Genomic DNA, 24,733 nt, shown 5'->3' with positions numbered 1-24,733 from the left:
AAATGCTCTGTGTTGCATGGGGTTAAAAATGGGCATTTAATTACAGGGTAACAAGATTTTTGAGCAAAAAAAGCTAAAAGAAGAGCTTTCTAGTCTCAGATTTTTTTAAAAAAACCACACACACACACACAAACAAACACACACACACACAGAGGGCTTCTTGTAATAACTGTGATGGGAATCTTGCATGAAGCTCGGAACTGCTTTTGCTTTCCAACAGAGAAGTCATTATGCATCTGCTATGGAGATGAAAGGTAGGAAATCAAATTCTTGATCTCATGTGTCCACGTCTCAAATGATACCCTGTTTTCCCAAAAATAAGACCTCCCCGGATAATAAGCGCAATCGGGCTTTTGAGCACATGCACTAAAATAAGCCCTCCCCCAAAAAATAAGCCCTCTCCAAAAATATTGCAACACAGCAGCAGCCATGAGGTGACCAGGCTCACCGCCTTCTGCACCTCAAAAATAATAAGACCTCCCTGAAAATAAGACCAAGTGCTTATTTCGGGAAGACATGGTACGTTGCAGTTATATCCAGTATTGCAAGTATTTTTGGGAGGATTTCTCCTCCCCCACTCAAATCCATATTTAAAAGAGGCAAAATCAACACTGAATTAATTTTGCCAAATAAGACTTCCTTGTCGCAACTTCCTGTAGAGTTCCGTCAGAGCCTTTAGTGTTGTTGATTGAATTAAGACCGTGGGCTTTGCATCTTCTAAGCCAATTTGAATAACTCCTGATTTATATCTCACTGTCTTCTCCTTCTGGTGGCGGTGGATTCATCTCTGACTTGCATATCCGTAGATCATTAGGCTTGACATCTCATGGCAATTTTCTTGCAGGAAAGCAAATAGACATTTATCTCTCCCTGGGTGGTAGACTTGCTATTACTTGCTTTCTTAAAATGGCAAGTTTATCATCTTTTCAAGAAAAATCCTTTGAGCCACTAAGGTACTGTGGAATCAACAAATCACAATTTTTAAAATAAGAAAACATAATGGAAGTAAGTTAATACCTTTTGATTGTTGCTGAATTGAAGCAGGAGGTGTTCCACTTAATTTGGGCCTAAACCATATAAACTTCTGTACATAAGAGTAAGCACATTAATTAGGTTTTGGAAAGCAGCTGGCAAGCAGCACAGCTATTTCCAAACCCTACCTGGACTCCTTTATTTTGGGCCAGTTGCAGTATAAATACTTCTTGTTTAGCAGCAGTTAGCAACTATTCACAATGCAACTGTAATGAATGGTAAATAAAAGTTTCATTTTTAAACCAAAGTGTGCATTCATGACCAAATTGCCTGACAATCATGCATGCCGGAATGAGGATAATTCTGGCATAGCTGCATGAGAGAATTTTTATCGGACTGAGATGGTACCAATCAATGATCTTTTCAACATCTCTCTTATTCATTTAGTGACCATTTTGCTTAATGATGGTTAGATTAGAACTCAGTCACTAGAGGAGGAGTGGCTCTATCTGGACTAAAAGCCACCCCATAGAAATGGAAAGGGGCAGGCAAACCAAATATATCTGATGACCCAGGAGAGAGACTTAATCAAGGCTTAACTGCTTCCTATCTGGATTTGAACTTACATAATTGAGTGGTATGTAGTGGCCCATCATTGAATAGCTGAAATAGATTCTCAATCAATTGTTTTTATGCTTTCTCTTGTCTAATCATTTACCTAATAATTCATATCCATGTTTAACAATTACAAGCGGACAACCTGTGATAACATCACCTTTTCTCCCACATCGTAAAATATTCTTGTGACAGGCAGCTTTAAATATTCCTGAAGCAGTTAAAGCCATTATTCCCCAAACCTAAAATATCTCTGTAGTAGAAATATCCTCTACAACTTTCTCTCACTTTCCTGGAGGCTTGCCATTTAAGAAATACACAGTGAATTTATGACTTTAACACCCTCCATTTTATGATCCCTGCAAGCTTCAATTTACACTTTTATCACCTGATAGAAGATAGCACCAGAAGCCAGCTAACAGAATGTATGTTTTCCGTCAGATTAGCTGTCAGTTTTCTCCCAGGAGCCCTTTTTGGATTTTAGTTAGCTGGTATTGCCAAATGCTTTTTATTTGGACATTATCTGCTGTTTCATTCATGAGTATTTTCATCCAAATTAAACTCTGCAGGAGGTGTTTCTTTTTCACAAAATGGAACTACTGCAACTGTTGTTCCCCTAACTCCTACCCTCGGCTCCTCAACTGCTTCAAAAGGATAACCTGGTCAATGGTATCAAAGGCTCTGAGCAACACAGGATATTATCTGGAGTTCCTTCCTCTTTCCCAAAGGTACCCAATGCAGATTATCCACCAGAGCAACCAAGGCCAAATCTGTGCCAACTTTGGATATTAATTTAGACCAAGAAGGACTGAGACAATCTATTTTCTCTGTTAGTTCCCATTTTGTAATGTTATCTCTCTCTTTAAAGCATTATTAAGATCTTCTTTGGATGGATTTAACAGACTAACCGAGTTGGAAAGGGCACTATAGGTCTTCTATTTCAACCCTCTGCTCAAGCAGGAGACCCTGCTTGACATTCCATACAAATGGCTGTCCAATTTTGTCAGGGTGTGAATTCTGCCCTGTAAAGTAATGAGGTGTGGATCTTGGCATATCCTTGAAGCATACTTTTGAAATAAGCAAAATAAACCCGAGGCATATTCTAAGAAAAACATTTTATTGTAAAGAAAATAAAAATACAAACTTACTAAGTTAATAATTATGTTATGGCAGAGAGTTCCTGTCTGCCTTAGCAGACGGGCAAAGGAAAAAGTAAAGTGAAGGTATGGAATGTGTGACACGCGTAGTGAATCATTGCTGATAAGAAAACAGTTCATTCTGCCGTATAACTCAGAATGTAGGCACAGCTGGCAAACCAAATAAACACACTGACAAATTTCTTCTTAAAAATCTCCAGTGTTGGAGCATCCACAATTTCTGGAGGCAACCTGTTCCACTGATTAATTGTTTTTAGTGTCGGGAAATTTCTCTGTAGTTCTAGGTTGTACTTCTCCTTGATACTTTCCATCTGTTACTTCTTGTCCTGCTCTCAAGTGCCTTGGAAAATAGGCACTCTTCTATGTGACAACCCATCAAATATTGGAAGACTTGTAGGAGGTGACCAGGTTGAGCCGAGGGTGGGATCAAGCATGCCATCAGCTTGGAGGCTCTTCATGCTTACAAGAGATCTTAAGTCCAGCCCTCCTTGAATTCCATTTACCCTATCTATTGCCAACTTGTCTTGATTGTTAATAGTTCACATTCTTGTAGAGAGCTAGCATGGAATAAACTTGTATTTATTTCAACAACCTTGGTTCTGGTTTTTTGCACTTAACACTTGACATCATGTCTTCTCTAGTTCTCTTCATTATACTAGACATACCCAGTCAGAAGCAATGCAGTCTGGATGAAACTCTTCGATTTTCTATTACATCCAGACTTGGATTTATTGGAAGGAAGGAAGTATTATAATCATGCAAATGTTGTGAACTATGTAATTTGCACTATGATGCCATAGTGTGTGCGACCTCATCATGGCTTATAGCAAATGCCAAAGAACTTGATGACCTAGAGCTTTAGAAGAGATAGTTAATCCAATCGCAGTGAATTTTGATTAAAACATATGGCACATATTTTCATATTTATTTTTATTAAATTTGTACACATCTCACCTAAATGATTCTGGATGTAATATGCTCTAGGAATTCCCTACCATTTTCGGATTTAGCTTGGTTTATTAATGCTCACAGTTTCCCAGTAGTAATTATGATTAAGTCTTTCCAAGGAGTTTTCATTGTGACTTTTAAGTGCTTAGCTTGTGTTTGTTCTGTAGTGGGTTGAGTGATCAAGCACTTTTTGTTAAAGTTGTGTGGGTGTCCCTTCTGCTAGAAGATGCATAGGTGATCTGTTTCCTTTTTATAGTCTTCTGGGTTGCTCCAGTGCATTTGTGCTTGTCTGATTATGTTCTTTCTTACACAGATCCTCTTGTGGGAGATTGGGTTGTTATTTGATAGTGAAGCACTTGGTTAGTGTGAGTGGTTAAGCAATAGATTTGTGTTTCTAATTTGCTACCATTTCCTCTAGTGATGAGAATAGAAAGCACAGTGTGTTGTTTTTTTCTTCCCTTTATTCCTAAGAAGATATTGTTGATAAGTTCATGTTTCTTCTCCAGTTGTTCCATTTTTGTTTACAGATGTTGTCTACATACCAGATGCAGGCTTTTGGTTGTACCTATAGAAGTGCTATAGTTTCTACATGCTAAAATCTACATTACAATCTCTGCTATGAGTCCTACACATTTCTTATACCTTCTTTGTTACATCCTTTGTTATGAGAACTATAAGGAAAGTATTTTGGGGGGCAAGTGGTAAAAACTAAGTGCATGCTGAATCTCTCCAGTGTACCTCTGGATTTCTGAGGTGGCTTTCACAGTCTTGGGAAGATTTTGCCACATATCATGTAACTGGATATTTTACTGACTTGCTGAAGACAGAGCTTCTCTGAATCATTTTGATGACAATCAAAAGCACTTCTCTTGAGGCCTGAAAGCACTTGCGTAACCATAGCCACTGCCAACCTGGGCTGTTAAGAATCTGTCGTAGGAAAAAAAAGGATGATTTGCCATTGGATATTTGTTATATTTCGTACAATTTGACTTTTGTTTTTAAAATATCAAGTTTAATAACAGGAATTTTCAGTGTTGTGAACATGATTTATAGGAATAGATTTGTTTATACCTGGGGCTTTTTCTTGGTGTCTTGTTAAATTAAAAATGTGTGAATTCACATAAAAAAGCAGCTCCCAGGTCATAGCGACTGTAAATTTATGCGGATGAAGAGATGAAGCAACTACTGATCAGGAAAATTCACAATGAGAGAAGATGAGTTCGCAATAACGTGGACCATCTCAGGAAATGTATTTATGATAGTGACAAATATGTTAAAAGTCTGTCGAGATTCTCAGTAATCCAGATCCTAAAGGTGCTTTTTCAGGAGGCAACTGGGCTTTCTTCTTGTTGTTTTTTTGAAGACATTTTGCTTTTCATCCAAATATGTTGATTACAAAAAAGCGAATTTCTCATTTTGATGGGGAACAATTTTTATAGGCACAATTTATATTAAAGGCTTTACATCTGCAAGGCCTTTGATTCAATGGTACACGATAAACTACTATTAAAACTAAACTCTTGCAGCATTTCCGGATCTCTTCAGAAGTGGACTGCGTTTCTGTCAAACAGACAACAAATAGTCAAAATAGGGAGCGCCCGATCAAACCCTGAACCAGTTAATAGTGGTGTTCCCAAAGGCAGTGTTCTAGAACCCACACTCTTTATATTCTACATAAATGACCTTTTCGATCATCTTATAAGCAACTGTGTCCTCTTCGCTGATGACGTAAAACTATTCAACACCACTGACAATGCTACTGCCCTTCAAAGCGACCGAGACTTTGTGTCTGAATGGTCAAAAAAGTGGCAACTCCAAATCTCAACCAACAAATGCTCTGTCTTGCACATTGGTAAAAAAAAAAAAATAGAACACCAAATACAAGCTAGGCAGATATGACCTTATAGACGACCCTCACTCTGTCAAGGACCTTGGAGTACTCATATGAAACAATTTAAGAGCTTACTGCAACAAAAAGGCATTAAGAGTTGTTAATCTAATCTTACAAAGCTTCTCCTCCGGTAATATTGTATTGCTAACTAGGGCATACAAAACCTTTGCCAGACCAATTCTTGAATACAGTTCATCTGTCTGGAATCCGCACTGTATATCAGACATTAATACAATTGAGCGAGTTCAGAAGTATTTCACGAGAAGAGTACTACACTCCTCTGCTAGCAACAGAATACCCTACACCACCAGCCTTGAAATTTTGGGCTTGAACAACCTAGAACTATGCTGCCTACGGTTGGACTTAAGTGTAGTACACAAAATTATCTGCTACAATGTCTTACCGGTCAATGACTACTTCAGCTTCAACCACAATTATACAAGAGCACACAACAGATAGAAACTCAATGTAAACCGCTCCAAACTTGATTGCAGAAAATACGACTTCAGATCAATGCCTGGAATGCACTACTTTGTTGTTACATCTTCAAATCCCCAAAACTTTAACCTTAAACAGTCTACTATTAACCTCACCCCATTCCTAAGAGGTATGTAAGGGGCGTGCATAAGCAAACCATTGTGCCTACCGTCCCTGTCCTACTGTCCCCATTTATTGGTACGCATTTCATTCATACTCATGTTTATTCTTATACCTCTTATCTTGTAAACAATTGAAAAATCAAATAAAAATCAAATTAAAAAAATAAAATTTCTGTTACCTTATGTAACTCTTTGCTTCTGCTTGGCAAATGGAACCTCTGCAGAGAAAAGTTAGCTTATTTTTCTTAGTTCAAGTAAGAAAAAGACAAGTAAGTGGCTGCAACTGGTGGATTGTTGAGAGTAGGGGCAAAACAAAAAAAAAGATCACTAAGCATAAAGCCTCAAGCTATGAGATTCTCTGCATAAAACCTTCTGTTCTCTGCCATCCATTTTTCATATTTGTTCATATAAGAAAATAATAATAAATTATGCTTGAAATAAAATTGTAAATTTTTTTTTGCCGAGAATCACCTCACATTTATGTGGCTGTGATATGTCTCTGTGCCTTTTGTCCTGGGTTCATCTGTGTGACTCAACTCCAATCATAATTGATAGAGTTGCAAAAAAGGGTGCGCGAGTGGCATATATATCCATGAAAGACCACAACATTGATAATGGGGAAAAATTAATTCTCATTGTTTACAGAATGACCAAGAGGCCTTTTTCATAGTCATTCCTATCTTAGTCATTTAACAATTGGAATGAAGGCACACTGCACGGGGCTGTCCTTGAAGAAGGCCACCCAGAAGCTGCGACCGGTTTAGAGGATGCTGTGCTTTGTTACATGTTACACATGTTGTTGTTACACAAGCTCCTCTGGCTTTCAGTTGCTTTGTTGGAGCGGTTCAAAGTGCTGGTTTTCACTCCTCTCAAAGTTCTACGTAACACAGCAATAGGTTATCTGTTTGAGGGTATTTGTTCGTCTCACTGGATTAGAAAGGGTAAGGGCACCTCCTTTCTTCAAATTTGTTACCTATTGAGACGTGGAAGGAATTCTTTCTCAGCTGTGACCTTTTGGTATGTTTCCCCCCCTGAGATTTTGCTGATTAGGTTTTCTACGAGCCCCACAGGGATCAGTGTCTGTTTTAAGCAGCCATATGAGTTCTTTAAATAAATAAAGAAGTGTAAGAATGGTAAAGCAATTGTATGGTGAGCCATGGTGCCGCAGTGGTTAGAGTGCAGTACTGCAGGCTACTTCTGCTGCCTGCCGGCTGCCAGCAGTTTGGCAGTTCGAATCTCACCAGGCTCAAGGTTGACTCAGCCTTCCATCCTTCTGAGGTGGGTAAAATGAGGGCCCAAATTGTTGGGGGCAACATGCTGACTCTGTAAATTGCTTAGAGAGGGCTGTAAAGCATTGTGAAGCGGCATATAAGTCTTAAGTGCTATTGCTAGGGAGAAAGGGTTTTTTTTCCAAGTGAGCACTGAGATGCATATAAGATATGGAGAGGTAGACTGGAAATCGAACAAATTATTGGATCTCATCATATCAGCTGCAGTTTATGGAATGCTAACACAAATATGTATTTTAAAAACAACAGCACAAACCCACTTTCATGAGCTAGCAGGGGAAAGACAGTCGAAAGGAGCTGGTGGCACAGAGAAGCTGGGATGTAGTCCCTCTCTTTCCTTGGGGCGCCAACTGCCTCTAAAGTTGTTCTGTTTTGGAAACCACTTTCCAACTATCCGCTAAGTAGAACCAGGAAGCCTAACAGAAGGTGCTTTGTGTCGCCTGCCAGCATGTCTGAGGCTGAGTTTTTTCCAAACCTGGCAAAGTAGCCTGCCAGAGATTTGCCTCCAGTCCCTCTGTCGCTCCCCTCAGGCGTCAGTCCTTTCATAAGCTGACGACCAGCCCCGGGTGGCTACAATTTTGTTCCTGTGAGAATATGAGAACTCTTGGAGCAGTATTTGTGGATGTTAAGAAGAGACACTCATCTTGCTTACTGATGAAGTGAGATGATTAATTTCCCTTCTAGTTAAAGGCCTTTAAAAAAAAAGAAATTCTGGCCTAGAAAAGTTCAGCAACTGAATAAATGAGAAGAACCGCACTCCCCCTGCCAAGTTCCTCACCTAATTGTTTTCCCCTCAATATTTTTCTTGTCAACGCAGCACAGTTGGTATTATCAACTCTCTGCTCTGAGCAGCAGGTCAGGGTTTTTTTTCCCCCTGGAGGTTAAGTTTTGGAATTTATGAAGAATTGGTAAACTTAAAAAACAACAACGAATGCTGGCTTATTCCAGTAAGCAAAATAAAATGTAGAATCTTGTCTGAACTAGCGGTATTAATGACCTCATATATTCCTGCCTACAGTTTTCCTGCAAAAAAGTAAATGATGCCATTTTCCATCCATAATAGGAAACTTCCAAATTTGTGCCCAATAGTCTACTTACAGTATTAGGAAAGAGAAAACGGGATTCCTTTGGTAGAGATAGTCCTCGACTTATGACCACAATTGAGCCCCCAATTTTTGTTGTTAAGTGAATTTTGTCCCATTTTATAACCTTTCTTGCCACACACACTTTCTTGAATCACTGCGGTTGTTAAATTAGTAACACGGTCGCTTAAGGGAATCGGGTTTTCCCATTGACTTTACTTGTCAGAAGGTTGCAAAAAGTGGACACCTGACCCCAGCACACTGCAAGGGTCATAAATGTGAGTCTGTTGCCAGATATCTGAATTTTGATCACATGACCCCATGGGAATGCTACAACGGTGGTAAGTGTGAAAAAAGTCACTTTTTTCATTGCTGTTGTAACTTGGTCACTAAATGAACTGTTGTAAGTTGAGGACTGCCTGAAATTGCTTTCCTTTTTTTTTCAGATTTACTTGCAGGCCTTCTGCACCCCACTGCATTAAATTTAGCCCATTTCCCTAACAGCCTTCTTCTCCTCCTGCTGCAGCTGCCTTTGCTGTTGCTCTTCTCACTTTCTTCTGCCCATGCACAAGAGCAGGGACACTGCCTGTACAGCATGCCAAGTACTTTTCTCAATTCTGGTCCAAATGCAACTGTGCGCTTGGAAGGGACAGAGGCAGCCCTGCTTACAGCCAAAGATTTAAAGCAGTCGTCCTGTTTAGCATCTAAAAAGAGAGTTAAGGAGTAACTTGGTTATGGTGAGCAAAGCAAAAGGGCTAAGAGCTGTTTATGGGAAATGACAACAGTGATACCAAAGGGCTTGGAAATTAAAGCTAACCAGATGCATTATATGAAACAAAACATTTTATTTTACTACGAGAGTAACTACAGTAAACATTAGCATAGCTTGCAAGAAAGTGGGAGGAGGTCGTCTTTCAAATACTAGTGGATGTAGACTCAAAAGCTGTCTAAATTTGACCCCCTGTGACTTTAGATTAACCCATGGTCCAAGATAGAGGTAGTTACTTGACATTCCCAAGGCTGATGCTAACACATAATTTCAAGCTGGAGTTTTTTCTCTTTATTCAGGACCCTATTGTCCACTGAAGATCTACAAAGCAACATATTTACACTCTGTGGCTCTCCCTCCCTCCCTCCCTCCCTCCCTCCCTCCATCCATCCATCCCTCTCTCCTTCCCTCCACACACCCTGTGTATTTCAGGGGTGAGGTGGGGGAATGGCACATACTGAAAACTTCAATATAAAGCTAAGCAAAGCCCAGAAAATGTGCAACCTGTCCCTATTCATCCACACTGATTGTCCATGTTGGAAAGGAGGGTGCTCGTCTCTCTGGAACAGGAAATCAGTAATCCAGACAGTTAGACGCTTTGTTTTATTGCCATGGTAGCTGCTGCTGCCTGATAGTTAAGCGCAGAAAACGTGAAGCACTGCTTGAATTTATAATCCTTTTCTCAAAAAAAATGGAAGTCTGTAGTGATCGGAAAAGGCCTGCCTTAGATTTCCAGCTGCAAAATCTAAGATAAGATATTAATTGCTTTGCTGTCTTACAGGGGTTCAAATACAGGTAATCCCCGACTTACAACAGTTCATTTAGTGGCCGTTCAAAGTTGCAACGGCACTGAAAAATGTGACTTATGACTGTTTTTCACAGTTGCGACCTTTGCAGCATCCCTGTGATCATGTGATCAGAAATTCAGATACTTGGCAAGTGTTTCACATTTATGACCTTTGTTGTGTCCCAGAATCCTGTGATCCCCTTTTGCGACCTTCTAACAAGCCAAGTTAATAGGGAATACCGATTCACTTAACATCCAGGTTACTAACTTAATAACTGCAGTGATTCACTTAATGATGGCAAGAAAAGTCATAAAATGGGGCAAAACTCACTTAACAAACGTCTCACTTAACAACAGAAATTCTGGACTCAATTATGGTCATAAGTTGAGGACTACCTGTATATGCATGTGCATTCACAGTGAACTTTTTCTTTATTTATTTTTGGGCAAGTTTCCCCAGTTGTAATCTTTTCAATGGATTCCAATTCTATGAAAGTTTACTTAGAGATACTTTCAACAACATTTGTTGGAATTTATTCATCTGTAGAAGAATTGAATTGCTGCTCAAATCTTCTGGATAAATTTTCTAAATATGATTTAGAATGATTTAGCTGCACTGGCTTCCTGTGGTCTATCGGGAGCATTTCAAGGTTTTGATTACGATCTTTAAAGCGCTCCATGGCACAGGACCTAGTTATTTGCGGGATCGCATCCTGCCCCATACATCCCTACGACCAATCCGCTCACACAGAGAGGGACTTCTCCGGGTGCCGTCCGCTAAACAGTGTCGGGGGGCGACACCCAGGAGCAGGGCCTTCTCTGTGATGGGCCCAACCCTGTGGAATGACCTCCCCCTTGACATCAGGATTACTTCCGATCTCCGCTCCTTCCGTGTAAAGCTCAAGACCCACCTCTTTCAATTATCTGGCCTGGCTCAACCGTAGTTTATCCTCCTCCTGACAGTCCTTTTTAAATTGTATTTTATCATGGGATATTTTAATGGCTAATTTTAATTTTCTATTATTATTAATGTGATATATGTTTGATTACTACCTCCTCCATGTATGTATATGTATGTATATGTGTATATCTGTATGTCTATATGTATGTATGTATATTTTTTATTGTGCGCCGCCCCGAGTCCCTTGCGGAGAGGGAGCGGCTAACAAATTAAAAATTTGAATTTGAATTTGATTTGATACCAGTGTTCCATCCTCATTCTCTGTGCTTGTCTGTTCCTGTTCCCTTTGCCACAGTCTTTTTTTAACCAGTGGATCCTGTGACCTGAAATGCCTTAGAAAAGGACATGCCTGGAAACAATAACTTGTCACTTTGCTGAATTTCTAAAATAATGAACTAAATCATGAACTTGGCTTCATGAAAAATATGGAGTAGTATTTTGCTTATTGTTAGCAGCTCTTTGATATGTTAAATATCAAAGGATGATATTGAAGATTGTAAGTGAATGATTGAAAGTGCTGAATAAGCAAATAAGGTTTATCTACTGTTCCACTAAAAAATAACATTTGGACTTCCTATAATCTACAGTGTAGTTGAAGACCACTGATTACATTATCTATTCATGCTATCAAGCAATCGCAATAGAGCTGGAAGGAACCTTGGAGGTCTTCTAGTCCAACCCCTTGCTCAAGCAGGTTACCCGATACTATTTCAGATAGGTGGTTGTCCAGCCCTTTCTTAAAAACTTCCAGTGATGAAGCCCCTACAACTTCTGAAGATGAAGCTGTACCACTGTTTAATTGTCCTCACTGTTGGAAGTTTCTTCTTAATTCCAGGTTGCTTCTTTCCTTGATTAGTTTTCATCCATTGTTTCTTCTCTTGCCTTCTAGTGCTTTGGAAATTAGGTTGACCCACTCTTCTTTGTAGTATCTTTTTTCCTTGCCCTTTCTATTAATACTCTTAATGAAGTGAAGACAGTAAAAGTATGTGAGATTGTGTGCATATGTGTGACAGAGGTGGAAATAGACCTCTTTGATCAGGGATAAAACAATAGTAGTTTCATAAAAGGCTGGAACTGGTTTTTGGACTTTTTGCTGAAAATGGAAATAGTGATTTCTAGATTTGTTAATTAAAAAGGGTTGAATATGGGATAGAAGGAAACTACGTAAAGTAGTTTTACAGAGGGAGGAAGGGTATTGACTGTGTTTATAACTGCTACAAAGAAGATTCAAGATCTCTTTGTAATTTTTTTTTCTATGTATATTGCTTTCCACACTTTTTATTGTCTCTCTTTTTCTTTTGTTTATATAATGTCATGTCTCATTTCTCTAAAAATCTCTAATAAAATTCATATTTAAAGAGATATACCAGCAAGTAGATGAGTGGGATACTGACTGGTCCAATATATTAGAGTTGTGACATTCAGCACAGTCATCTGGGAATATTGCTGAGTAGTTTAGGACTTATCAGATAGAAATTAATCTTGTCTCACTTCATGGTGCTCTCAATTTAGCAGAAACATTGGAGAATAAGTCCAGCAGAGGACTATATATGATATAGTTCCCATTATAGAATAATTGTAGTTCATATTCCTTTGACTAAGAGAGATGAAATATTATATTCAAGTCCATCATACCAAAATATATAAACTAGTCTTACTCTATTGAACACCTTTCAGGTATACGTGTCCAACACTGGCAAGGAACTCTAGGATGAAGTCCCAACAGAGTAAGGACATGCCAAAATGATGAGGGCTGTTGTATGGCATTATCTGTATATCTTCCCCAAACTGATCTCTGTTTTCTCTGTCTCTGTCTCTCTCTCTCTCTCTCTCTGCTGATTCAGGACCTCTCAGTAGCCCTGCATCTGCTGCTTGTTTTGAAAAGAGAAGAGAAGCTACTGACTTCAAAAGGAAAAAATGAATTCTACGGAAATCCCCATCCAGACAGAGATGATAGACATGGTGCCAAATGGAAAACATTCAGTATTACATACCTCTTCCATGGGAAATGACAGGTGAGGTGACTTGCAAGGCTTGGCTTATCTGACTGACTCAGATTGCAGGATTGAGTTAATGCACGTGTCCTGGATATAAGATTATCTTTTGCAGTGAACGGGATTACTGTCACTTCATTCTCTGATCCACAAATGTTTGCCCATTAGCACCCACTCACTCCTGTGCTGCTGTTTCCACTTCCGTTCTTTTAATCTGCCTTATTCCCTACAGAACTTTGCTGGGTCGTCCTGATCAATGCTGCTACCTAATTAGTGACCTGTAAATATCCTGAACATTTTTCCCCTTCTGTTCAGTTGAGTCTGATTCTTGGAGATGGCCTGAACAAGTCCCTGCTATTTTCTTGGCAATGTTTTTTTCAGAAGTGGTGTGTCATTGCCTGCTTCTACAGCTGAGATAAAACCCAGTTGGCTTTATGTCTAAAGTGGGACTAGAATTTATGGTTTCTAGTCTGATGCCTTAACCATTATGTAAATCTGGCTCTTAACCCCAAACATATGAGTAAAGAAAACTCCCAAATAAGTACAGAATTATATATATTTAATTCAAGATCAAATGGAAGATAGGGAACTGAACCAGAATGAAGCCCAGTTGATCATAACATTTCAGCCCTAGGGGATCAATGTAAATTTCTGTTGCTAACCCTTCTTCCCCATTTGAGAAGACAAACCAACTCATCAGAGATAAATAAAATCAAATTATATTAAAGGAAAAGAGAAACTATACATATCTTTTTTTTTGAAAACTTTGAATATCCAAAATACCAGCATTTAGCAGTGAAAGAGATCAACTACACAGCTATTTAAAATATGGGGAAGAAAAGCTTGATTAAAACATTAAAATTTACAATAGATGTAATGGTGCTGGTAGACCACAAAGTGTCATTTTTCTGCTACAAATGAGTATTTCTGCCTAAATTTATAGAAAGATATTGGAAAAACGAGGCGAAATGGGCAGCAAACAAATCTAACAAATGAGTAAGTAATTAAATAAAACTTTACACTGATTATTACCGATCAGACAAGATTCTGAAGAGAATCTCTTGTTCTTGTTCAGTCTGAGGATGTGTTTGCTGAAGTACACACAATTATGTACTGTATCTATTATCAAATGGGAAATATTTGTACAGTATGGTAAATAAAGATTCAATATGAATCAATACTCTTAGCTAAACCTTTTACCTACATTATGAGAGACAACCATTTCATGAAACAGTTTTGTTTTGTTTTACTTGTCCTCCTCCGCACCCCTGCCCGCCCCCAGCAAACAGACCAGGTACTTCTCTATGTCTATGTGACAAAAGGACTTGACTCCTCATTGGCTATGCATCTCAGTGGGCACTTTGCTTGGGAAATGTCTGAGCTCTGCTGACTGGAAAAGGAAGAACATTCATAACAGCAATAAATCCTGACTTACCTAATCAATAGACGGATATAATGGAAGCTTTGGGACTTTCTATATAGCCAGCTAATAAATGCACATTTGTTTCTTATTGATTTTATGGTACTTCCAAATTTGCAAACAGATACACAACTGACAGGAATGCTGCAGTATCCAACACATGAAATGCATTAGGTTGTCTTCGTGAAAATGTGATTCTCCACCACCAGATCATACTTGCATTGCTGCTTTCAAGAAACCTAGGCTAAAGTCTATGTTTAGAGTTAACTGCTAGTTTTTGGAGCAATATATATAATATTCTGCTGGCACTATTTTTATGGTGTAGGAACTGATAATTTTAAAAAAATAAGAAAATGTAAGCACAAGAAGCTGAGTTTATTAATTATTGTTAATTATGTTCTTGGTAAATATAGTGTTGTTAAAGCCAGCATGGCATCCTAGATCTAGCTATATTTTTTTTTAAAGCAAAAATGCATTTGGAAAGCCAGTTTTTTTAAGGCTTATTCATTCTATTCTTTCATTCTATTTGAAGCTAGTTTCATAAATGATATCGCCCTCTGGAAAATAAGAAGGAACTTTGGGAATACATAGCGAACGTTAGACTAGAAATAGACTCTGGATGAAAAGATTCCTCAATAAGATTATTTCTTTTCAGTATGTCTAAGAAGCAGACCCTAAGGAAAGAAGAGATAATTCTGCCGCACTATTACCACTGATACTAATCCTTTGAGCCAGAGTTGGGAAAGGGGCAATTTCTAAGTGGAGACTGCTTAAATGAAGTTTTTTTCCCCCACCCCTATTCTCTTGCGGCAGATTTGATGAGAACCAGGCGAATGTAACGGAGATGGAGGAGTTTCTTCCACATGGTGTTGAAAAGAAACAGACTCATTTCACAGATGTAAGTTTTGGTATATTGTTCTGGATCGATGGTTGCAATTTTAATATATTCATTGATAACTAAGTCATACATCTCCAGGGAAACTATTACCAGAAAAGATGGAAGACCAGTGCATATTTTGCAGGTGGTCTGGACAACAGCCATTCAAATCCATTTTAAAAAAAAGAATGCAATCTTTGGTTGTGTCCTTTTAGTCTACAACAAATAGCCTCTAAACCCAAACCAGACTTTTGATGGTCTTTCCTCCTTGCTCTGCCTACCCAGAAGATGTCAAGTTAGAGGCAAGCTAATCAGAATGGAAGGACATGTATCTACGATAACTCTAATATGAGAAAGGTTTCTCTCAAGCCCTGGAATGAGAGAGGTGATAGGTAAAAGCAGAGTTCACCTTTCTTAGGAGCTGGTAGAAAAAAGAATTGCAGTAGGAGATATAGGAACTCACCTGGACTTTATAGTATATAGGATTTCAAAACAGATGTTGCATAGGGGTGCCCTCTTCCTAAAGCTCATGATAAGAAACATGGGCAGCAAAAGATGAAAGATGGCTAGCATAGACCATGGCCTACTCCTTTCTGACCGGGGGGTGAGGACAGTGCATAGACACAGGGCAGAGAAGTGTTATGCTGGCATACAACTCTCTCTCAGACACACACTCTTGTTTTTGTTTCAGTTTGAAGGGAAGACTTCTTTTGGGATGTCTGTTTTCAATCTCAGCAATGCCATCATGGGCAGTGGGATCCTTGGGCTGGCATATGCTATGGCCAACACTGGCATCCTCCTCTTTCTGTAAGTGCTGTGCTCATCATCAGAAGAGCTAGAGAGGAATCCACCCTCTCCTTTCTCAGCCAGAGACTCTGCACAGATTTGGGGATTCCCAATATGGTGAAAGGTTATGCTGATTGGGAATTCTGGACACTGATCTGGAGGATCTGTACTGTTCTGGTATCTATGGTTAGTTTGTGCAGTTCTCTGTTGGTTTGCTCTACATACAATACTCGTTTTCTGGGGAATTTTATACTGCCTGATAAAGCAAATCCTCATGTTACTGTTCTGGTAGCTTTTCCTTGCCAGGGAGGACCATCGTATAGCCTTGTCCTGATTACTTGGGATATAGTGGGTTTGCCTATTACTTTGGGAAATGTCAGAATGGATTGTTTTTCCTGTTTTATCCAGGAAATGTAGCAGGGGTGGCAAACGCGCATTGTCACATCGTCGTCACGTGACATATCACGACCCCCCCCCTTTGCTAAATGGGGTGGATGTGGCCAGTGCGTGACGCATCTGGCCCACGGGCCATGAGTTTGACACCTCTGCTCTAATGAAATGGGATTCTAATTATTGTCTTGTTCTTGTCATAATCTCAGAAACATAGCTACTAAACCAGCACAAACAGAGTGAGACACAGACAATTGCAGACCACAGCTAAGAGAACTTACGATCCAATGACATGCTCTTGGATCTAGGAATATACAAGCTGGCTGTCCCAAAGATATTTTTCAAGAGGCAACTGGACTTTCTTGGTTTTTCTTTGAAGATGTTTTGCTTCTCACCCAAGAAGCTTCTTTAGCTCTGAGCTGAAGCAAAACATCTTCAAAGAAAAACGAAGAAAGTCCAGTTGCCTCTTGAAAAAGCACCTTTGGGACAACCATGACCTGAATGACTGAGAATCTCCATAGACGTTCAACCTGGCCAAATATAAATACATCATTTTATGTTTCTTGCCTTTATAAGAAACTATTTAGCTTAAGGACAGGTGTGATGTTGGATCATTTATTTATACATTAATGAATGGAAATGTTGGCAGAATTTGACCCTAAGCTAAGGTTATTGGCAAATGGAACTCCCATAGTCAGAAAATCAGCTGGCCTGAGTGCACAGAAGGCTTAGGAAAGAAAAGACAAAGAAGGCTTGTTAGATTCCCACGATGTGGGAAATTAAGGTGGGCTGGAGCAGGTTAGTCTGGGGACAAACAGAACTGTAGTCTATTGATAGCTTGGAGCGGGAGTTGATGCTGGAGAACACAAATGATGCTCCTCCGCAATGAAGGGAAGAACAAAGTCAGCAAGCCTCTGCTCGGAGAACAAGGCCTCCAGGAGCTCTCTGACTTCTATGTTACACTTAGCACGATCCTGGGTGAAATCAAAGCCTTATTAGAATGGCATAAATGAGGAGGAACAAGAAGGTGCCCGTGAACAGAAAAGAACAGTAGGGGAAGGTGGTCATTGCAAAAGATCTTTGAGGAATGATTCTCATCTTGATATACTTTTTGGATGTGCTCTACTTCTGTCACTCCATAGAATCCTTGCAGAAAGGGAAGGACTCTTCCCGAACTGCAAGATAGCCAACAGTAACACAGCCACCTACTTTCCTTTGCCTCTACTAGCCATTTCCCTCTAGCATCTGCATGAAGTAGAGACACAGAGTTGCTATTTGACCCTGAACAGTTAATGGGATGGAGGACAGGGCTAGCTCCTCTTGCTATGTAAATGTAACGCTTGTCCTTCTGTTTTTTGGCAGCGTTAAGTCATCAGCCTCAATGGATTTCTTCTGGCTTGTATCAATTCCTTTCTCTACAGTAATTTTAACCTGGGTTGTAACCATCCTTGTTGACCATGCAAACCAAAGTGCAGGCCAAAACGTCTGCAACCAACATGGAGGTCAGGGCCTGTGTGCAGAGCTGTTGCATCACCCTCTTCCATCTTAAATCTACTCTCTGAATCATCCACTACTCAATTCAACTCAGAGCCCTGGATTCATTCATGCTTCATGCATGCTTCCTCCCCTTACGATTTCCTATACTTCCAGTTGTCTGCACCCTGTAGACATCTGTATCATTTGCATCTTGACAGGGATGAGAATGACTGCATGTTGGGAGAAATGAAATGCTTTCAGTGAAATGATCCGTTCTCTGCTTCCGAGGCTCCCTGGGGCTGATTTCTCATTTGGTTTGAGATTCTTGTTGGGAAGAGCAAAACATGGGCTCACAAGCCCTCCCAAGTTCTGGGAAGCAATTCAGCATCATGCGGCTTCCCTGCGGAGAGCTTGCTTTTGTTCTTTGGTTGCGTTCAGCCACAAAGTTCAGCTAGGGATAGTGCCGGCACGCCTGTCCTCAATCTGCCAAGCCACATTTCTTTCACCAGGAAAATTTCATGTCACTTTCAAAGCAAAAATGATCAAGCCCCCAGTTTTTCTAGAAGGCCTTCTCCTGGAGAACAGACATATTCATTCCCTATCCTTCCTGCTACTCCTATTTTTAGTAGCTAATCGTAATTTTGGACTGTGAGCATCCCATAGAGTTGACTATCCTTTATTTAGAACATCCCTGGAGTGTATTTGTCTGGAAGCCTCCTGTGTTCTCACTTGTTGGCCCACAAGAGGACCATACTGTGAACTCTGTCATGCAGATTGCTCAGCCTGCAGTTGTCCCACTCCTACCCTTTCTATAGGCAACTCATGGAGAAATTCAAGAATTTAATATTAATATTTCATAGGGGAATGTGACTTTTCATACCAAAGGTTGCTTACCCTTCTTCCAAGCCATCGAGGCTTAGTAGGCCCGTCTGCTTCTCAACTATTGTACATGGACTGGTTGAGACAGAATAACCCCGGAGATTCAGTGAAAGAAAAACTGATCCAGAAACACATTTCTCTGCCTTTGTAACATGACAGTGTCTGGAAGGAAGGCTCTTCTATTTCAATGAGGGCTGAAATTACAACTGTTTGCCTTATGGGAAATTCAGACTTGAACATTCTTGTACTATAGTTCTCATCATTCCAGCCATTAGCAATGATGGCTGGGATAATATACCTTATACTCCAGTAGCACTAGAAGCCCAAGCATAAGAAACTCCAGGAACCATTTTAGTCAAGAGCTGGCAATTAAGCGTCATTAACATCCAGTCAGGATTTGTGGCTCAGCAGGTGAAATGACACATGCAGAAGATTGTGGAAATTCTCTGGAGTGCTTTATGCCAAGGTTTTTAGAAATGCAAATAAATTAGATTAAATCCATAGTGAAGATTGAGTGGGACAAAAAATAAACCCAGCTGTGGTTCATCATGGCCGAGATTCAGAAGAAGCACTTAGAAAACTGGGCAGGGGCAGGTATTAATAGGTATCCCTGTGCTGGCCCCACCTCTTTACAAAATTGGGTTGGAAAAATGGACTTTGAAAGAGGGGCAGGTGGGGCTCACTCCACACCTAGTCAGGTAGTTTAGCTTGAAGTACTTCCACAAAGTATATTTTACAGTAGGAGTATCTGGCAGGAGGCATCAAAAATGTCCAGATGGTTCCTATGACAATATAACCCAAGCCCATAAAATAAGGTTGGGTCTTTGATTTCATGGATATAGTTACCCCCTTGACTTTTCTGACCTCCACTTTTGGACATTCCTGCTTTAGAGCAAGGCTCTTGTTAAAGTTGCACTATAATTGGAAGAATTCATGGTAGCTATGTTGATTAATTGTACCCATCATTTCTAGCCTACTTCATGCCAGGATGGGGATGACTGATACAAAGTTAAGGGCGTAGCAAGAAGGTCAAGTAGCCATGGTAGCAACATTTCTTTTTATTTTACTGTGTTTCTAATTTGAATGAAAATCCTGGTGTTTCAGATCTGACCTAGTGAATATTTAGCAATATATATGTATTTTTTTCTTTATCTGCCTCTTTGAGCAACAATTCATTCCCTTTCATCTTTATGTGTGGTGATAGCCATATGCTGGGTGTAGAGGAAGGAAGTAAAACAGGATATTGGAAAATTTAATACACAGTAAACAATTTCAAAGCTCATCACCGAGTTTTCTAAACAGCCTTGCTTCTTTCAATATGGTTATTTTACATTCTATATTACATGATAGAATCTGAATATAGCATCAGGGCATTATCTTCTGGAGAACTTCTTAATTTTTTCTCTTTTTGATAATGGAAACGTACTTAACTAGAATACAATTATTTGCATGTCATTTATTCGTGGAGTTAAATAATAAATAATTAGTACAGAGGTAGCTCTTGAAGTGATGAATTCAACAATTGAAACAATAGTTCAGTCTTGAATGAACAAAACCTCTATCCAGATGTAGGATAGCTAATGCTGGGAGAGAATTATGGTACTTCCCAGCTGTTTGTCTGTGCATGCATATGTGGGTGTGGGTTTTGCCCTGTATTTTCCTGGCTTCTATCCAAATATATTATTTTCTGGGTAGAATTAATTCACCCTTTACAAATTAAAGGGTTACATAACACACTTGTATTAGGACAGTTCAAAATATATTGTGTGCATGTCTTCAGGGGAGCCAATACGTAATAGTTTTCATATCAAGGTAATGCTGTAAGGAAACTACCTTCCTCTCCATGCCCTGCCTTTCATCATCCTCAGTCTGTGAGTTTATCAAGTAGGATGGTGTAAATAAAGTAATCAGATGGTAAAGCTATACTAATTCATATTTCTGGGCAATAAGTGTGCATTTGTTTCTCAATCTTTGGAATTTTGTTTAAAGAATTGCACCATTTGCTGATCGTAGAAATAAGTACTGTATATTTTGTTTCCTTTTGGCTTTTCTCTTGAACCTTCTCCAGCCTCATGGATTTCCAATGTATGGACATTGGAATTGATTAGGGTGGTTGTGGATTGTGAAGTTGTAGTCCAACATAGTTACAAATCCAGGACAGGAGTTTGAATTTGAAGAAAGCCACCTGGGTACTCCATATATGGTCACTGAGAGAGTGCATCCCTTCTGTGAAGTCCAATTAAAAAGCTCCAGATACCCTGTTCAGAAATTAGAGGATTGCTTTTGGAATTAGATCAAATTTGGGGAATATTTCACAAATAAGACAAAGTAATTGAGAGATGCTCCAGTTGTGGCTTCAGAAAACTGTGTAGAAGACCACACCCTCTCCTTTTAGACTTGTCCACTATACTGTAAAAGAAGTTGAGATTCCCTCTTAATTTTTTTTTGTCCAATATTATCCAAGTTCTTTAATCATATAAACATCTTCTTTTTCTCCCTAGATTCCTCTTGACTACTGTAGCTCTCTTGTCAAGCTATTCTATACATTTGCTGCTTAAATCCTCAGGGATTGTTGGTAAGTGTGATAAACCTGCTGAGAAACACACAGGGAGTTCAGTTCAGTCAGTCCTATGCTATATGATACGGCATTGGCTGTGACTAAATTAATGGAAGATCAACTGAGACTACATTTACTCTGTCTTGAATTCCATGGTGGACAAAAGGTGGAATAGCTGCTAAATAAGTAAGTAGACTGTGGGGCAATTGCATTGATGCCCTCTCAGCAAACGTGGATCTGGGTGTCTTTTGTATGTTCAGTCAGCTGTATGCCTACGTGCTGTTATTTGGTATGCCTATTCCCAAAGCTAGTGAACAAACCGCCCAGAGTCACACTGTAGGGGAGATGGGTGACGTAAAAAAATTAATAAATTAAAATAATTAAAATAAACAAAAGGAGGTTGTTAGGGTATAATTGCCCTAATGGTACAGCTGGTTCAACTTCCTTAAATCTGACTTTGTTGGTGGTTTCACTTAATCTCATCCTCATTCCAAAGGTTACATTTAGACTTCAGCTGAACTACTAGTACTTTTGCTAAATGCCTTGATTGTTTCTCCACTTAAGCAGTGGAGAAGAAATCTTCACCATACTAAAAACTGATCAAGACAGAGATTAAGACAAATCTGTCTATTTTGTGAGTTTTATTTTAGAAATGTAATTTGCAGTGCTTGCCGTGTATGCAAGAACGGCTGTTGTTTTTATTCCAATTACTTTTGTTATGAGCAAAGGTTCATTATGTCACTGAAATGTTGTGGGTTCATTCATATGTCATTTTTCTTTTGTTAATTTTTTGATATCACGTAGGAATCCGAGCCTATGAGCAACTGGGTTACAGAGCCTTTGGGACACCAGGGAAATTGGCAGCTGCCATTGCTATAACACTACAAAACATTGGAGGTAGGAAGAAACCGGTCATGTCTACATCATCCTTTCTAAATACTGTAAAAGCCTTTTTACCTAGATTTCCTAGAAAGCATTGTAGAAGAAGGAATCATGCAGGCAAAAATGCATTCCTAATTAATTTCCCCACTGGATCTTAAGTGGCCTCTGTCCTCTGGTAACTCCTCTCTCTTTCTTCAGCGATGTCAAGCTACTTATACATTGTGAAGTCTGAACTGCCTCTAGTCATCCAGACCTTCCTTGCTCTGGAAGAGAAAACAGCGTAAGTGTCCCCATCCATGTTTTCCATTTTGTCTCTTACTTTTCTACATTTTCTATATTTATGCGCCATATTCACATTGTTCTGCCTAAGGAGGGTGTTATGTCAGCAATAGATAGTGTGCTTGGCTGTAGTGCATTGAAAAAAAATGTAATTGGCTGAATTTGTATATATTAAGCTTTGAACACACACACATGCAGAGTGGCTTGTTGTTGCATGAATTTCACTTATTTCAGTCCCATAATTTATTTCTGTCCCATCAGTTACATCAGGGAGAAATTTTTTAATATCCCTGCTCTGCCGTGGGTGCCTATTTTGTTTATGTCTCTCCAATTTAAGTGCAAATTGTCTCCATGGTGGGTGCCAATTATGTTTATTATCTGATCCTGATCTCCAGCTCTTAGTCTTTTGCATGGTCAATGGAGACAAGGTGTAGCTGTAAGTTGGGTGGCCAGCCAGACGGAAGCAGCAAAGCAAAGGAGGACAGCTGGTTCATTACAAAACTATTTTTGGATTATTAGCCCAGGCCCCAAAGCGAAATGTAGCGTGGGGAGAAATGCCATTGCAGAAATGCTTGAATCTTATTGTACTTTAAACATTTGGGTGCATTTCCTCCCTTCTGGACTCTCAGACATCCATTTCTTCTCCCGTCTTTATTCGCGAGCTCTCTGTTTTCCCCACCTTCTCCTTCCCTGTGGCTCAGCTCCATTTAACATCTCTTTAGTAGTACAGAGATTTATCTCCTCTGGACAATCTGTTACAGGGATTTCACAGCATTAAGCCACTACTATTTTTGATTGACGCCAACATGGAATAAACCCTCTGCACAGGATTAAACCAAAGTGAACTTCCAATCCATGCGTGATGCTCCACTTCTTTCTGCCCTAGGATGTATTAGTCAGATCTGTGTTTCTACTCATGAGCTGGCTGGGCTTCAGCACGCCTTCTACCACCCTAGCAAACCCAAGGAAATATTTGCTCCTAGTGGAAGGGTTAATTGGGAAAATTAGTATAACAGTAGGCAGCGAGAGATCCACCCTCTTGGATGTATGGATCATTCCTCTTTAAGCCTATCTGAGACATGATGAGGGGAAAGCCACCATCATATTTGCTTCTGTCCTTCAGTGTGAGATACATCCAAGACATTCTTATCGATGTTTTGGGTTATCAGCATTCTGTTTATCTGGCATTAGTCCCAAGACTGGACACTCTGAAAATGTACATGACCAGCATGACAGCAGAATAGAATATTTCATTATCATTGGAAAATCTTATTTAAAGGAGCAGAGCACACATTGACTGCAAAGAAGAAATTTGAAAATGGTCACTAGGTTCTTATATTGCCCTAAACAATGATATGGCCTGTTTGGTTTGGCTTAGACTGTGGTATGAACCTAGCTATTGTAGGATTTGATTGTGATTTATGAGGTAATGCAACACATGCACTCAGTCGTTGTAGTGCACAGTGTGTGTACCCAACAACTCTGAAAACATCGATATTTTAAGAACACTGTGCGTAAGGGGTATCATTCTGAAACAGGTATATCTTTGGCTAGATTTGGACTGTCCCTAGTTGCAAAGCTGAATACCACAAGCTCAGCAGAGGTATTGGCATGTACTTGGAGAAAAATTGTGCCTTTAATTGCAGCCAATCTAAAAAGCAGGCTAAAGATCAAACTAGGACTTTTAGAATGGAAGAAGAGCAAGGGTTTAGCTTCTGCAGAAACAGGATGGGTAAAATAGGTGGTGATTCAGCTTTGGGGGTCTATATGGAGCTCATCCTGAACAGGCTGTAAGAGTAAACTGTGGAAAAAAGCAATTTCCTTTTAGAGCCTGCCTTGGTTCCTCTTGGACTGCTTCTTGTTACGAGAGGCCTCTGCATGGCCAAGGCTGAAGGAGCTGCAGTTCTGCCTTCTAACCTGCATTTTACAGTGCCTTTCAAGACTAAAAACCCTGGGCTTATTTTCAGGGGACTTTGTCAGATCCTGATTCAGGGCAAGGATTTCTTTATACCCTGAAATTCTTATAACCAGTCCCCTTTCCCACTTCTTAGATATTTGTCTCTGCTTGCTTGAAATGCTTCTCATTTCTTTATGAGTTTCCACACCCACTCTTTTTAATCCCG

General features: G+C 39.6%; 1 protein-coding gene and 1 long non-coding RNA gene across 2 annotated transcripts in view; both read left to right on the top strand.

Annotated features, from left to right (window-relative positions):
* LOC309383847 overlaps positions 1–24,733 on the top strand; it is a 381,089-nt gene that overhangs the window by 336,146 nt on the left and 20,210 nt on the right. The gene's annotated exons all lie outside the window — the stretch shown is intronic.
* SLC38A3 (solute carrier family 38 member 3) overlaps positions 12,930–24,733 on the top strand; it is a 29,912-nt gene continuing 18,108 nt past the window's right edge. The window contains exons 1-6 of the mRNA XM_081936763.1: positions 12,930–13,085; positions 15,298–15,382; positions 16,053–16,168; positions 21,394–21,467; positions 22,254–22,346; positions 22,530–22,611. Of these exons, the coding sequence (XP_081792889.1) occupies positions 12,988–13,085; positions 15,298–15,382; positions 16,053–16,168; positions 21,394–21,467; positions 22,254–22,346; positions 22,530–22,611 (548 nt within the window). The 5' untranslated portion in view covers positions 12,930–12,987. The remainder of the gene's footprint in view (positions 13,086–15,297; positions 15,383–16,052; positions 16,169–21,393; positions 21,468–22,253; positions 22,347–22,529; positions 22,612–24,733) is intronic.

Source organism: Natrix helvetica (genome assembly GCF_964273705.1).
Source record: "Natrix helvetica genome assembly, chromosome: 1".
NCBI lineage: Eukaryota > Metazoa > Chordata > Lepidosauria > Squamata > Natricidae > Natrix > Natrix helvetica.
The sequence above is the reverse complement of the archived record's forward strand: the minus strand, read 5'-3'. Positions and strand labels throughout refer to the sequence as shown.